The sequence below is a fragment of the Rattus rattus genome, chromosome 7 (genome assembly GCF_011064425.1).
Source record: "Rattus rattus isolate New Zealand chromosome 7, Rrattus_CSIRO_v1, whole genome shotgun sequence".
Taxonomy (NCBI): domain Eukaryota; kingdom Metazoa; phylum Chordata; class Mammalia; order Rodentia; family Muridae; genus Rattus; species Rattus rattus.
The window spans coordinates 128,138,019-128,150,010 of NC_046160.1; the positions used below are offsets into that span (position 1 = coordinate 128,138,019).

The following is an 11,992-nucleotide window of genomic DNA, read 5'->3' on the forward strand; positions in this document are numbered from 1 at the left end:
AATACTTCATGTGTTAAGACCTCAGAGCTGGAAGTAGGCCTTAGAACTCAATTCTCTTGAGAGAAAAAGCCTTCCCTAACTTCTGCGTAGTACTTGGCATCCTACGACTAGGTTTGGGGGTCATTATCTGGGGTTTTAAGCGGTCTCCGTATCATATCAGCCTTGGTAAGAGTACGCATGCAGCGTCACGGTCCAAAGGAAGGTTATCAGTGCTTCGCTGTGCTCACTTAGCTTCTGAGGAGACATCTTCCCAAAGCAAATCTCATTTTTTACAGACCAAGCAGGTGTCTCATCTACTGCAGACGTGAAGTGCCAGGGTCAGGAAGCTGGTAGGAGGGTCAGGAAGCTGGTAGAAGACAAGTTTTGTCAGCTATAGCCACTCTTTTGGATTCTCATGCCACATGATTTGTGTGGAATTCTAAAACACTGGTCATATCTAACACGGATCTGTTTCTCCAAATCCACTCTAGGGTATCTTACTATGTGTGTGTGTGTGCGCTCGCTCTCTCTCTCTCTCTCTCTCATACACACACACATATGCATGTGCACACACACACACCTGACATCACCTGGGATACTGTGTGAATGGAAAGCGAGTCTCTGAGGTGCAGGTGCACCTGGGCTGTGGTGGGGATGAAGTCCCAGGCCCACACAGCTCGTGTGGAGGCCTATACATTCTCATCCTCCTGGGAGCTGCTGCCTGCTTAAGGCTCGCGCCCACTGGGGTGGGCTCCATCTGCCCATCTGCCATGAGCCAGCACGGCCCACGGGCACGGGGTCCTTTCCACTCTTGTACAGCTGCGTGGAAAGCACTGGGTTTACCTGGGAATGTTGAGATGATGACCCCAGTGCTGTCTCACAGCAGACCTTTCCTCTCTGTTCCTCCCCACCTGACTTTGAGCACCTAGAGGACAAGGTGCTGTGCATCCTGTAGCGAACTGGAGATTTCCAGTTGATAAAAATAGGAGAGCCAAACACAGCCTGGCATCTAGAAGCATAGGGTGCAGAAGGGGGTCAGTGCAGCCAAACCATAGCACACAACTGAGGACTGCTCTGGACTTTGGGAGAAGGCGTGGCTCGTGTCTGTAGGGAGGGTCAGAAAGAAATGGCACTGAGATGAGGCGAGGACTGGTGAGTGCAGAGGGAGTCCTGACCCAACAGTTGTCACTTAGTTGGTGTTTGAGGCGAGGGTCCAATACCCAGGCGAGTCAGAAAAATGCCAGAGAAACCCAGGGCTGGCCGTGGGAGAGCTATGATAACACTGGCGAGAGGGCAGAAGCTGTCTGCCTTTATCCCTCCAAATGTATGTAAGGCACAGAGTGACCTAGGCAGACTTGTAGTTTGGAAAGCTTTTCTGTTAGGTCAGCAGCACCATGGCGTGCTGGAAGAGCCAGGCCCATGGGGGCTGACTTGGAACATATGGAAAAGAGGCCACTGAGCAGAGCAGGCAACAAGGAGGACAATGGTTGTAGGAAGACACTGAGTGCCAGGTTATAGCAAGTACCCAGCCTGGAGGGTAAAGGGACCAGACTAGGCTGAGCAGAGCTGCCAACCAGAAGGGTGGGGTTCGCTAAGGCCAGAAATAAGTCTGAACACAAGACCCAGCTTCCCCTGAAGGCTTGGGGCTTCCTGGAAGCTCCTATATTACAAGGGAAGAACTGAGCATGACCCCCAACCTGCAGTGGACACTAACTGTGCCCCTCCCTGACCTCACCACATAGAGAGGGCAGATGCCAGCAGCTTACAAGCTATGGCTATATCCCTCTGCTCACAAAGCCTCAGGTCAATGGTACAGGCAGGTGGCAGGCTACCTGCCCTTACACCCTGTCTGATGCACCCAGAGCATAGGGGTTAGAGACCACATTGGAGAGAGGGAAGCTTAGCACAGGGTCCCAAGACACAGTGGACCTGACCCCAGCCCCAGTTAGAGGGATCCTAGCAATAGGCCACCCCGCTCCAGTTTGTATTGGGCTATGTTGAAAGGTTTATGGTCTCAGAAAAATACTAGGGACATGGAACAAAGGGAAGGGTTTGGGGGCAGCTGCCCCAGGGTGAATGTGAAGGAGGGTGACAGCTTCTGCTATGGACAGTCCCCCTTCAGTGTTTTGGCCCAGAGATACAAAAGGCTGAGATGAACTCAGGAAGGTGTAGAAGTGATCTTGGGGCCAGCAGAGGTCAATTGCATAGCCCAGACCGCAGGAGAATGAGCCCCTTCCTAGCATCCTACAGGCAGCAGCCCTCAGCTTCATCAGTGGGCAAGCAGGCAAGTGTATCTCCTGCTACACAGCTTCTTGTAGAAGAAGGACTCAGGGAAGGGCCCTGCAGCCAGCAGCCCGTGCAGGGTGAGGGCCCCGAGTGCCGCCCCAGCACCTAACAGACAGTGACTCCATACTTTGCATTGCAGTATGCAGTGTATAGTCAAGCCAGCGCCATGAGCATCCCGGTTGCCATGGAGACAGATGGGCCTCAGTTTGAAGATGTGCAGATGCTGAAAAAGACAGTGAGCGACGAGACTCGTCAGGTAAAAAGGGCACTGAGCACAGGAAGGCTATACCTGCCACAGATGTGTTTGACGGGTCCGTCACGTTCTGCTGAGCTCTGGATCTGAGTGGTCAGATTGCTAGAGAAGCTCTTAGCCATTAAGTGTGCGCCCTGCAGTTTGTTGCTTCACTTCTCTTAGCATAAGAGACCCAACTAACTGTTGTACATTAGCTTGAGCAAAAGCAGAGCTTTGCGACAGCACCCTGCCATTCACTCTCCCCTCGCAGCCCTCCCACCCCTGCTCGGGTGCACAGACTTCCCCTTAGATCTTCCTAGCAGGTGCCACACCCCATACCTCCCAGGATGCCCAAGGTGGGAAGTTTGACTTCCTATGGGACCCAGTGGTAGGCCAGGGCTGTGCCAGCAACAATTCCAACTCCGTGCAATGGTTTGGAGCATTTTTAACTCAGAGATCTCTTTCTATCAAATTGAGAACATTCACAGAAAGGTTTAAAGAGGGTGATCCACTGAGCTCCTCTGCGGGTCCTAAAAGTCTGTATCCCTCTGGGCATGCTCCGTGTCATGCTCCGTGGCCTGGGCATGTGTAAGCAATGCCCTGAATGGACCCGGAGGCAATGGTCATTCTGACTTGTAACTTTTAGTCCCCCTAGACGAATGACAGTCCCTTGACATTGGTACTCAAATTCTAGGATGTGGAAGGGGACCCCTCATTGCTCCTTACTGCCCATGGCATCCCGAGGAGCTCAGTTAAGTACACAGAAGGATTCTCTAATCTATTTCTGTTTGGTTCAAGTAACCCCCACCTGACTAAAACAGGACGAGGCATTACCAAGAGTGGGCACCGGAGCCAGCTGAGCCTTCCCCAGCCCCAACCGCACACCTCTACAGAGGCAGAAATGGAGCCTTCTGAACTGGGCTGTGGTCACAGTACAGCACACAGACGCGCTCCAAGGCCTGGCATGGAGAGAGGCTGCAGCAGAATCTCTTCAGAACTGCTGCCAGCAGTGCCCTGCAAGGCCATGTCTTGTGTGTCAATTACATAAGCAGAGGTGCTTGTGGCTGATTCTTCTCCCCTTGGCAACATGGCTGTCTGCTGTAGAGCCCTAGGCTCCCTGTCAGAGTGGTGAGCAAGGAGAGACCAGCCCCTAAACTTGCCATGTTCACCCTCAGCCCTTTGATTTAAGTTGAACTTTGTTTAAATGGATAAATGAGCACATTAGAAATGCAGTGGAGGGGTTGGGGATTTAGCTCAGTGGCAGAGCGCTTGCCTAGCAAGCACAAGGCCCTGGGTTCGGTCCCCAGCTCTGAAAAAAAGAAAAAGAAAAAAAATGCAGTGGAGAAGTGCAGTGGCCACCCACTGACCTACTGACCTACTGACCTACTAACCTTCAGCAATTAGTTGAACCCCACACTTTGCTCATAATGGTTTTTCTTAGCAATGAATAGAGTTCATCAAGAGCTCACCTGGGCACGGTTACTCAAGCTATAATCCCAGAGCGCCAGAAGCCAAGGCAGGAAAATCGTGAGTGGAAGGCCATTCTGAGCCACACAATGAGACCCTCCTGAAAAAACAGAAGGAAGACAGAGAAGGCCAATGGGAGGGGGGAATAGAAAAGAAAGAAAACCCACGTGTTTCCTGTGTTCTAACTGGGAAGTTTCCCTCCATGATTTCTTTGTGACTTTGACAGAAATTAAGGTCACCTCTTTCATTTCCACTTAGACTTTAGTGGCAGCCCAGCCGAGTGGCCCATCTAAGACCCCCACATCCTGAACTGTGGGGAAGCCCACCTGGAAATCTGTGGCCTTTTACTCAATTTTAAGATGCTTGGGCCATATAAAATCTAGGAGTTGTGAGCTATTTCCCACACATTGAGTCTTTGAAGGTTGAATTGGTACATCCTTCAGCCTTGGTCACAATTCACTATAACCTACGCCCTGTGCTTTACAAGGTCAGCAGCTGGAACAAGAACACAGCAAATTCAGCTTACACCTTTAAAATGCCTCAAAAAGTGGGCTCTGGTGTTGGAGGGCTCTGGAGCCACGGAGCCCCCCAGCTGGTGTCCACCCTCTACCCATCGTGGGCGGCGGGTCCCTTTCTGAGCAGCCTTGGCAGGGTTGCCCTGAGACGCGCCCATGACAGATCTGCTCTCTGCCTGTGTGACTCTTGAGATTACCTCAGCTAGTTGAAGTTTCTATAACTGACATTCTTTTTTTATATATATATATAAGTACACTGTAGCTGTCTTCAGATACACCAGAAGGCATCAGATCTCTTTACAGATGGTTGTGAGCCACCATGTGGTTGCTGGGGTGAACTCAGGACCTCTGGAAAGAGTAGTCAGGTGCTCTTAACCATTGAGCCATCTCTCCAGCCCTTATAACTGACATTCTTAAAGCATCAGCCATCACCTTGAGAGCTCTGTGGCCCGAACTCCTGAGGCAGGAGATGTCACGCACGGGGAATTCAGTTCTCCCCAGAGTGACTTATCCATTGGAATCCAGCAGGCTTTCTCCCCTTAAGAAAGTGAAGCCTGGGATAGCTCAGGTGGTATGCTGCTTGCTTCGAGTGCAGGAAGACCTGACATCCCAGCATAAACCCTGCGTGCCCGTGCACTCCTGTAACCTTAATGCTGGTTAAGTGAAAGCAAGAAAACCAAGATGTCAGGTCCTCCCTGGCTATATAAAGTTCAGAGGTCAACCCAGGCTCAAAAACTAACCAATTCTAAAATCCCGTGGAGTAGAGACAGAGCAGGAAATCTTAAGTTTGAAGCCAGCTGGGCTATCTAGTAAAGAGCCTGTCTTTGAAAAACAAATAAGAAGCTAAAATAAGTTGCTGTGGAAACACAGAGAACCTAGAATAGTTTAAACATCTGAGAAAAACAACGCTGCTCAGTGCCAGTGTCCCTGGTGAAACCCCTGAGCCAGTGCACAGTTGAGTCTCGCTGTCTAGATGAAGGTGTCTGAGCTGCAGGCTCATAGGTAATATTTGAAATGATAAACTCATTTCAAATAGTTTGGATTGGGGCTCCTGACATTCTTGATTATGACAACAGACGTACAAGTACCAGATGTGGTGGCCCAGGCCTGTAGTCCTAGCACTCTGGAAACTGAGGCAAGACTAGCCCAGGCTACACAGCAAGACCCCCAGCTCAGAAAGCAAATAAAGCTATAGCTGAAAACTAAGGCCTGGACTTGGGCAGTTCATGTGGCCCCTCAGTCTTATTTTTCAACGTTTTCCCAGAGAGTCCATGTTTCTTTAAATGGACTTGACTTGGGCCAGGACAGGTTGGGTGGTCCTGCAGGAAACTGGGGACTAATTGCCAAGAAAGGATCTGGGTTGGTGGGGCGGGGTAGGGGTGTGGAGAAATTGAGTAATGTATTTACCTGTTAGAACCACGGTTTGGATTTCTTCTGTAGAACTTATGTAACCCTCTACAGAATACACCCCCCCCCAAAAGCATGTAGTTTTATGTGAATACCGTTGATATCAGAGACATTTAAAATGTTTACAATTTTCATTTTTAACAGTTGGTCGGGAGAAAAGCAATGTCAACCACGCAAGTCAGGAAGGTGTAGAGACGGAGTGGGCAGTGCAGGTACTCCTTGGAAAATGCATAGCATATGCTTAAGGTCGTACGAAGCTCGACAAGCCCCATGCGGACATGAAGTATTTTCCCTCCTTTCCATGACATCACAGCTTGCGATGGGCAAGACAGAGCTAAAGGAATGTTGATCAGTTCTACCTCTGATTAAGTTCGAAAGTTTGAACTCAGCGCCTTTCCAAGTAAAGGAGGCGCGTGCCATTGTGTACCAGCCCATGTCCTCTGCAGGGCCCCCAGCACTGGCTGTTGGCACCAGTGTGCCCAGAGTGCCCAGGCTCCTGTGTCTCACACAGCGCTGTCTCAGCCAACGCTCCCCTGGCTCCCTCGTCCACCCGCCCCTGCCCGCATGCCGCCAGCACAGCCCCTCCCCCAGGTCTTACTCATCCTAGACCAGCATCTGTATGATGCCTCACTCTTTCCTGCTTCCTGCTTCCTTCACTGTTCCTCTTGTGGTGTGTCTTCTCTCCGCCTCCTGCATCCGTCTGCAGGGCTAAGCAGAGAGGCCCCTCGTGTGTCCAGAGTCTCCCATCAGTTCACTTTCCACAGTTTGCCTTCACTGGTTCCAGCTCCAAGGGCTTGCTTATAGTCTCTCGGGTAAGGGGTCTCTTTTTTCTGACATGGCTATATCAGAGGTAATTACATATTTCGTGTATTTTAAAATGTTGGTTTACATCAGGATGGGTATAAAATTCAGGGTAGAATTTTACCTGAGTTTCTAATGGGTTAAAGAATAAAGCACTCTTTAGGCACCAGCCGCAGTGGTACACACCCCGAATCTCAGCGCTTGGGAGGCTGAGGCAGGGGGATGGTGACTGTGGACTTTTCAGATCAGTAAAGCACTCTTACAAGCGTGGTGAGTGATCACAGCCTGTATAGGGGACTGGTGAGATTTGTTATCTCAAAGTGGTTTCTAGGCAGGAAAATGGAAAAGCTTGCCTTCCCCAGGTCCCAGTGACAGCTCCAGAAACAGTCCTGGTGTCAGACACCGAGCCCACTGCTGCTGTTCATAATTATAGGTAGACAGGCAGCCCCACAGACAACCTTGCTAGGAAACACCGAACTCTGAAACTCGGGTGTGGCTTGCAGGTGCTTGTGCACCAGAGCATAAAAGCGTGTTTATCACCACGTGAGCCAGACATCTGCACACCTGCTCTTCTGTCACTGTGGTGGATGACCTTTAAACCATTGGGGTTTTTCTAGATTACACCACAAAGGTTTATTCTCCTTTGGTTAGAGACGCTGGGTGGGAAGGAAAAGGGTTGGGGTGAAGCAGCGTGGGTCTGAAAGCACCACTGGCCGCCTGTAGATGTCTCGCTGCCTTTAGACAGCTGAGGTGGTGTCCTGTGCCTCTGAGTCCCGGGCTAGCACAGGAGCCTTCCTCAGCGCAGACGCCCCTCTGCGGCCCCATTCTTTATTCATGCAGGGTTGGTTATACCCCAAGGCATGCTGGCTCTGTTCATAACCTGGGAGGCTAAGGCAGGATTGCCATGAGGTCAGGGCCAGCCTGGACTACAGAGTAAATTTAAGGCCAGCCTGAGCTACATCATAAGATCCTGTCTCAAAACATGCACACATAGAGTCTAAATCCTGCTAACTTCAGAAAGAGAGTGGAAAAGAAATGGAATGTTTTATGCCTTAGACTCAATATTAGAAACTTCCCCGTGAAATGACTTTTCTCGGCACAGTTGTTTTTTTTTTCCAGCTGTGTGACATATTTAACACCTTGTACTGCAAAACTCTCTTAGAACTTTTGTAGGCATTTTAGCTCTCTTATGGTTTTAAATCTTTGTTTCTCATTCATTCTGTTTTCCCCTTTCAAAAAAAAAAGTCTCTTTCCTGAAAGGGGTGTTTCGTGAGAGAGGAGGACACTCGGGGGAGTTGTAACTCCTGGGAAATTCTGCAACACTAACACTGTAGAAGCCCAAAGTTACCCCTGCCCACCGAGCTGCACCCTAGTCACTACACAGTGCCTAGGGTATTGAGTGAACGGATAGGAAATCGGCCAGCTGAGGCTGGAGCACACCTGTGAACCTTGTTTGCCTCGTCTTTTCCTCTGACTTCTAACCCGGAAGTGAACTCCCTCCTCAGTTAGCCTACTGCATAGCCAACTGCATTGCATTTGTGATTCCAGGCACAGAAGGATCTGAAGAAGGACCGTCCCCTTGTGCGCCGCAAGTCCGAGCTGCCTCAGGACCCCCACACCGAGAAAGCCTTGGAAGCTCACTGCAGAGCCAGTGAGCTGCTCTCCCAGGACGGGCGCTAGCGTCTGGAGCAGCACGCCGAGCTGGGCCTGTCAGTTCTCTTCTGGATGCTGTAGAAAAGACATACTGTTTGTGCCATACCAGTCAGTTACACTCAAAGTCAAAGCTTCCTCCGACCCCGTTCTGTAGGCAATAACGTTTGTCCGCCTCAGCTCGAGATTAGGAGTTCAAACAATGGTGGCTTCTCTGGCCCTGCCGGCCAAGCTGGGGGCTGGGGGAGTTGGTGACGGTGTCATCACCTTGTTGTCACCACCCCAGCACAGCCCTGAGTGGGACAGAGTCAGAGCCGTAGGGAAGCTATCACCCTGGCTGTCGTCTTCTCGCACCCAGTGGACCCTGTGTTCCTCTGAAGTGGGAGTTCTGTGGTGATACCGATGATGTTTCAAGTCAAAGGCACGTGTTCGAGGCATCTCCCCTTAAGACTTTCCAACCCTTGACGTTGTTTTCCCGCTCGCTCTGCCAGCAACTGGCGGTTGTCAGGCCCCACAGAGATGACTCCTTGCTTTCCCATTCTAGCCGCCTACCGGGAAAGAGGCCAACAGTCCTCAGCGCTGGGACCTTTGAAGGTGTTTCTTTCCTTTGACTAACAGCACGGTCACCATGTCCCACTTCCCTTAATGTCTACCGAAAGCCATATTTCATAGTCTGTGGTAGAGGCCAGGGTTCCACCTAAGCGCCAAGGAGAGCTCTGAGAAGTGCTTCCTCAGTCCACCTTGAGTAGAACCGCAATGTTGAAATTATGTGTCCATATTTTTATTTGCAGAATCAGTTTTTCATCTACTTACACATGATCCTTCAACAAGGCTCTTGAATTGATAAAGATTACAGGATCTAAGAATTCCACATCTGTAGAAAGTCACAGTAAATCAAGCCACTAGGCCTAGTGCAGACTGCGGCTGCCTGCGCCGTACTGTGCGCTGTGTGGGCACCCAGTGAGCCTTTCTGTTGGAAAAAGCACATTACCAAGCTTGCAAGGAAAAGAGCTTTCCACTGGTCTTCACGTGCTGCTACAGGCTTCACAGAATTCTTGCATGGATTAAGCTTCTGTTTTAGACGGAATAGCACGAGGAGAAAAATCCGTAAACTTAGTGCTTTGTCTAGTCTTTTTTTTTTTTTTCCTCTCAGGGTGGCCAGTATTTTGACTTATTTATCCTGCTTGAAAGCTGCTTGAGATGTGAACTGCTATTCTGGACAGTGACTCGTTTCTTTTGTCTCCAGCATATATATAACTTAGTGTTACGTGTCTTGTTGATGCATAAGATACGGTAAAAATGTGGCTTCTTTTAAAACCTGCTTCTTAATCGTGGTCTCGGGTATCCATGAAAAAGTTGTGAAATCAGACATTGCTCTGCCGTGGCCACGGAGCCTGCTTCTGGGTCCCCTTAGACGGCTGCCGATGCTCATGCCGCACGGTGGGGGAGAAGGGCGCGTGCGGAGAGGGAGAGCCTGCATGGCTGACCAGAAAGGCGGCCCCAGCTGAGGGTGGACAGGTGGCCGCTTGGGTGAGAACACTTCCTGAGAAACTTGACAAGTATCTATCCACTTTACCATTATGAAATCTATAATTTAAAAAAAAAAAGTTGAGATGCCTTCTCCTTTTGAGGGAAAAAGGGTGCTTTATTGTACAAAGCAGCGTCTCTGTGTTTTGATCCCCCATTGTTTGAACTCTCGTCTTTAGCTGGTAGAGTCTCAGATATCCCAGACACGGGGCATTCTGTGCGCGGTGAGGGGTTCCCGAGAGGCTCCGGAGCCCTGCGTGAAAGCAAGCTCTCAGTGTACGGGTGATTGTGCAAAGCTCAGCACGGCAGAGCATCCTCTGGTCCAGGTTTCACTTTCTGCTCTTTATTGAAGACAAACATTCACCAATAAAGAAAAAAAAAAGAGAGAGAGAAAGATGTTTTGAGAGAAACTAATTTTCTTTGACAAGAGTATTACTTAATTTTTTGGCCTATTAAGGTTCCCCTAGTTAGTACTCGGATTCCCTGTGCTAATCGTTCAACTGTATATTGTTAAGACACACTGCTGATTCTGTACCAAACTGGTCTCAAAAAAAAAAAAAAAAAAAAAGTACCACGTTGAAAATAAACGGGTGACTGTTTTTCTTCACATGGCTCTAGTTTGGCACCTTCACTCTTTCCAAAATGTGTCTGTGCGGCAGAGATGTCACAGTTCAAGTGTCTTTCTAGTGTGGCTTTGTATGGCTTCCTTCGAACATTGTACATACATTGTATCTTTGTTTTATGGTAATAAGTAATAAAAAATGTAGACTTCGTATTTTGTACAAAATGTCCTATGTACAGAATAAAAAAAAAGTTCATAGAAACAGCAAAAACTAGGTTAAGTGGCACAGTTATTTTTCTTTAGGAAATACCTGTAACTTTACGCTTTAGCGAAATGTTAAGTACCGACATATTTTTTAACATTTTGTAATTCAGAACTTTTTTTGTTTTGACATTGTTTATGAAGAAAGACTTCATGCACTTGCCATTTAATATGCTCTTTTATCTAATTTTAAAGAACTCTTTAAAACGGTGTATTATACGGACTAAATAAAGAACATGTGAATTTTATCGCTCATCATGAAACTAAATTTAGCCATGGCTTTGGGCGGTCTGGTTCCCACACACTGTTACTGTCAGGTCAGGGACCAGCCACTCCAGGGACACCGGCTAGAGGTGGGAAGCAGGTGTCTGCCCTGTGTCCCCCTAACGAGTGTCAGTGGACATTAGCTCCTAGCGGAGGGTCTTCTTAGAAGCTGGTCCCGTAAGCCACCATGCTACCTCTTCGGTTGAAAAGGCAAGTGCCGGGTGTGGAGATGCACACTTTTGATCTCAGAACCCAGGAGGCAGAGGCAGGCCTCTGTGAGTTCAAGGCAAATCTATCTGGTCTACAGCTCGAGCTCCAGGACAGCCAGGGCCATAGAGAGAGAGAGACCCTGTCTCAAAAAGAGAGAAAAGAGGCAGCAGAAACAGCATCTGACACACAGCACTTGCTTCTCAAAGAGGCAGTATGGATACAGACCCAGTGTTCAGAAACTGAACTGAGTTCTACCTCGACACCCGATTAAGTGACTAGGGTAGATAGGCACACAGGGGGTGTGAGCTGAGGTCCTTGCTGGCCCATGGCTCTCCTCCCTGACGTCCTGGAAGACTGTGTAAACAGACTGAGAAGATCCTCACTGTGGCTGTTCTTGATCCGTGTTCCTGCAGTCAGGGAAGGGCACCCTCTGGGTCAGTGACCCCAGCCCCATCACATGTCTGCATTGCCATCCCTCCTGGTGGGAGCTATGCAGTGGAGGCCTTGGAACTTCCCGAGGGCCTTGGGTCTGAGACCTGCTGGTTGCAAGTGTTTGAGGGAATTACCCCTACCAGGAGCAGCTCACTGGTTAGAAGACATCAGGTCTGGGGTAGTGACTAGGATTACTGCTTCCTCAGACTGGGCAGAAACACTCTGAGATGCCTTAGTCTCCCCTCTTGAAACTGGAGAAGGACAGCATGCTAACACCCCACAGCACAGGAATTCTGGGCCAGAGGTGTGAGGCAGCTGACAGCCACTGGAGCCACTGGTGCCTCTACACTGCTTTCAGAAACCCTGCGTCCCCCTCCCTGAGAACTGGTATCACCAAGT

General features: G+C 49.5%; 1 protein-coding gene across 8 annotated transcripts in view; it reads left to right on the forward strand.

Annotated features, from left to right (window-relative positions):
* Positions 1 to 10,942, forward strand: part of Ppp2r5c (protein phosphatase 2 regulatory subunit B'gamma) — a 134,662-nt gene extending 123,720 nt beyond the window's left edge. For 3 of the 8 annotated variants that reach the window (XM_032908434.1, XM_032908439.1, XM_032908440.1), the window contains 2 exons: positions 2,405 to 2,521; positions 8,236 to 10,942. In XM_032908434.1, the coding sequence (XP_032764325.1) occupies positions 2,405 to 2,521; positions 8,236 to 8,367 (249 nt within the window). In that variant the 3' untranslated portion in view covers positions 8,368 to 10,942. Of the gene's footprint in view, positions 1 to 2,404; positions 2,527 to 6,030; positions 6,094 to 8,233 lie in introns of those variants that run through there. The other 5 variants (XM_032908435.1, XM_032908441.1, XM_032908436.1 and 2 more) reach the window with 3 other exon arrangements.
* Positions 10,943 to 11,992: the final 1,050 nt, after the last annotated feature.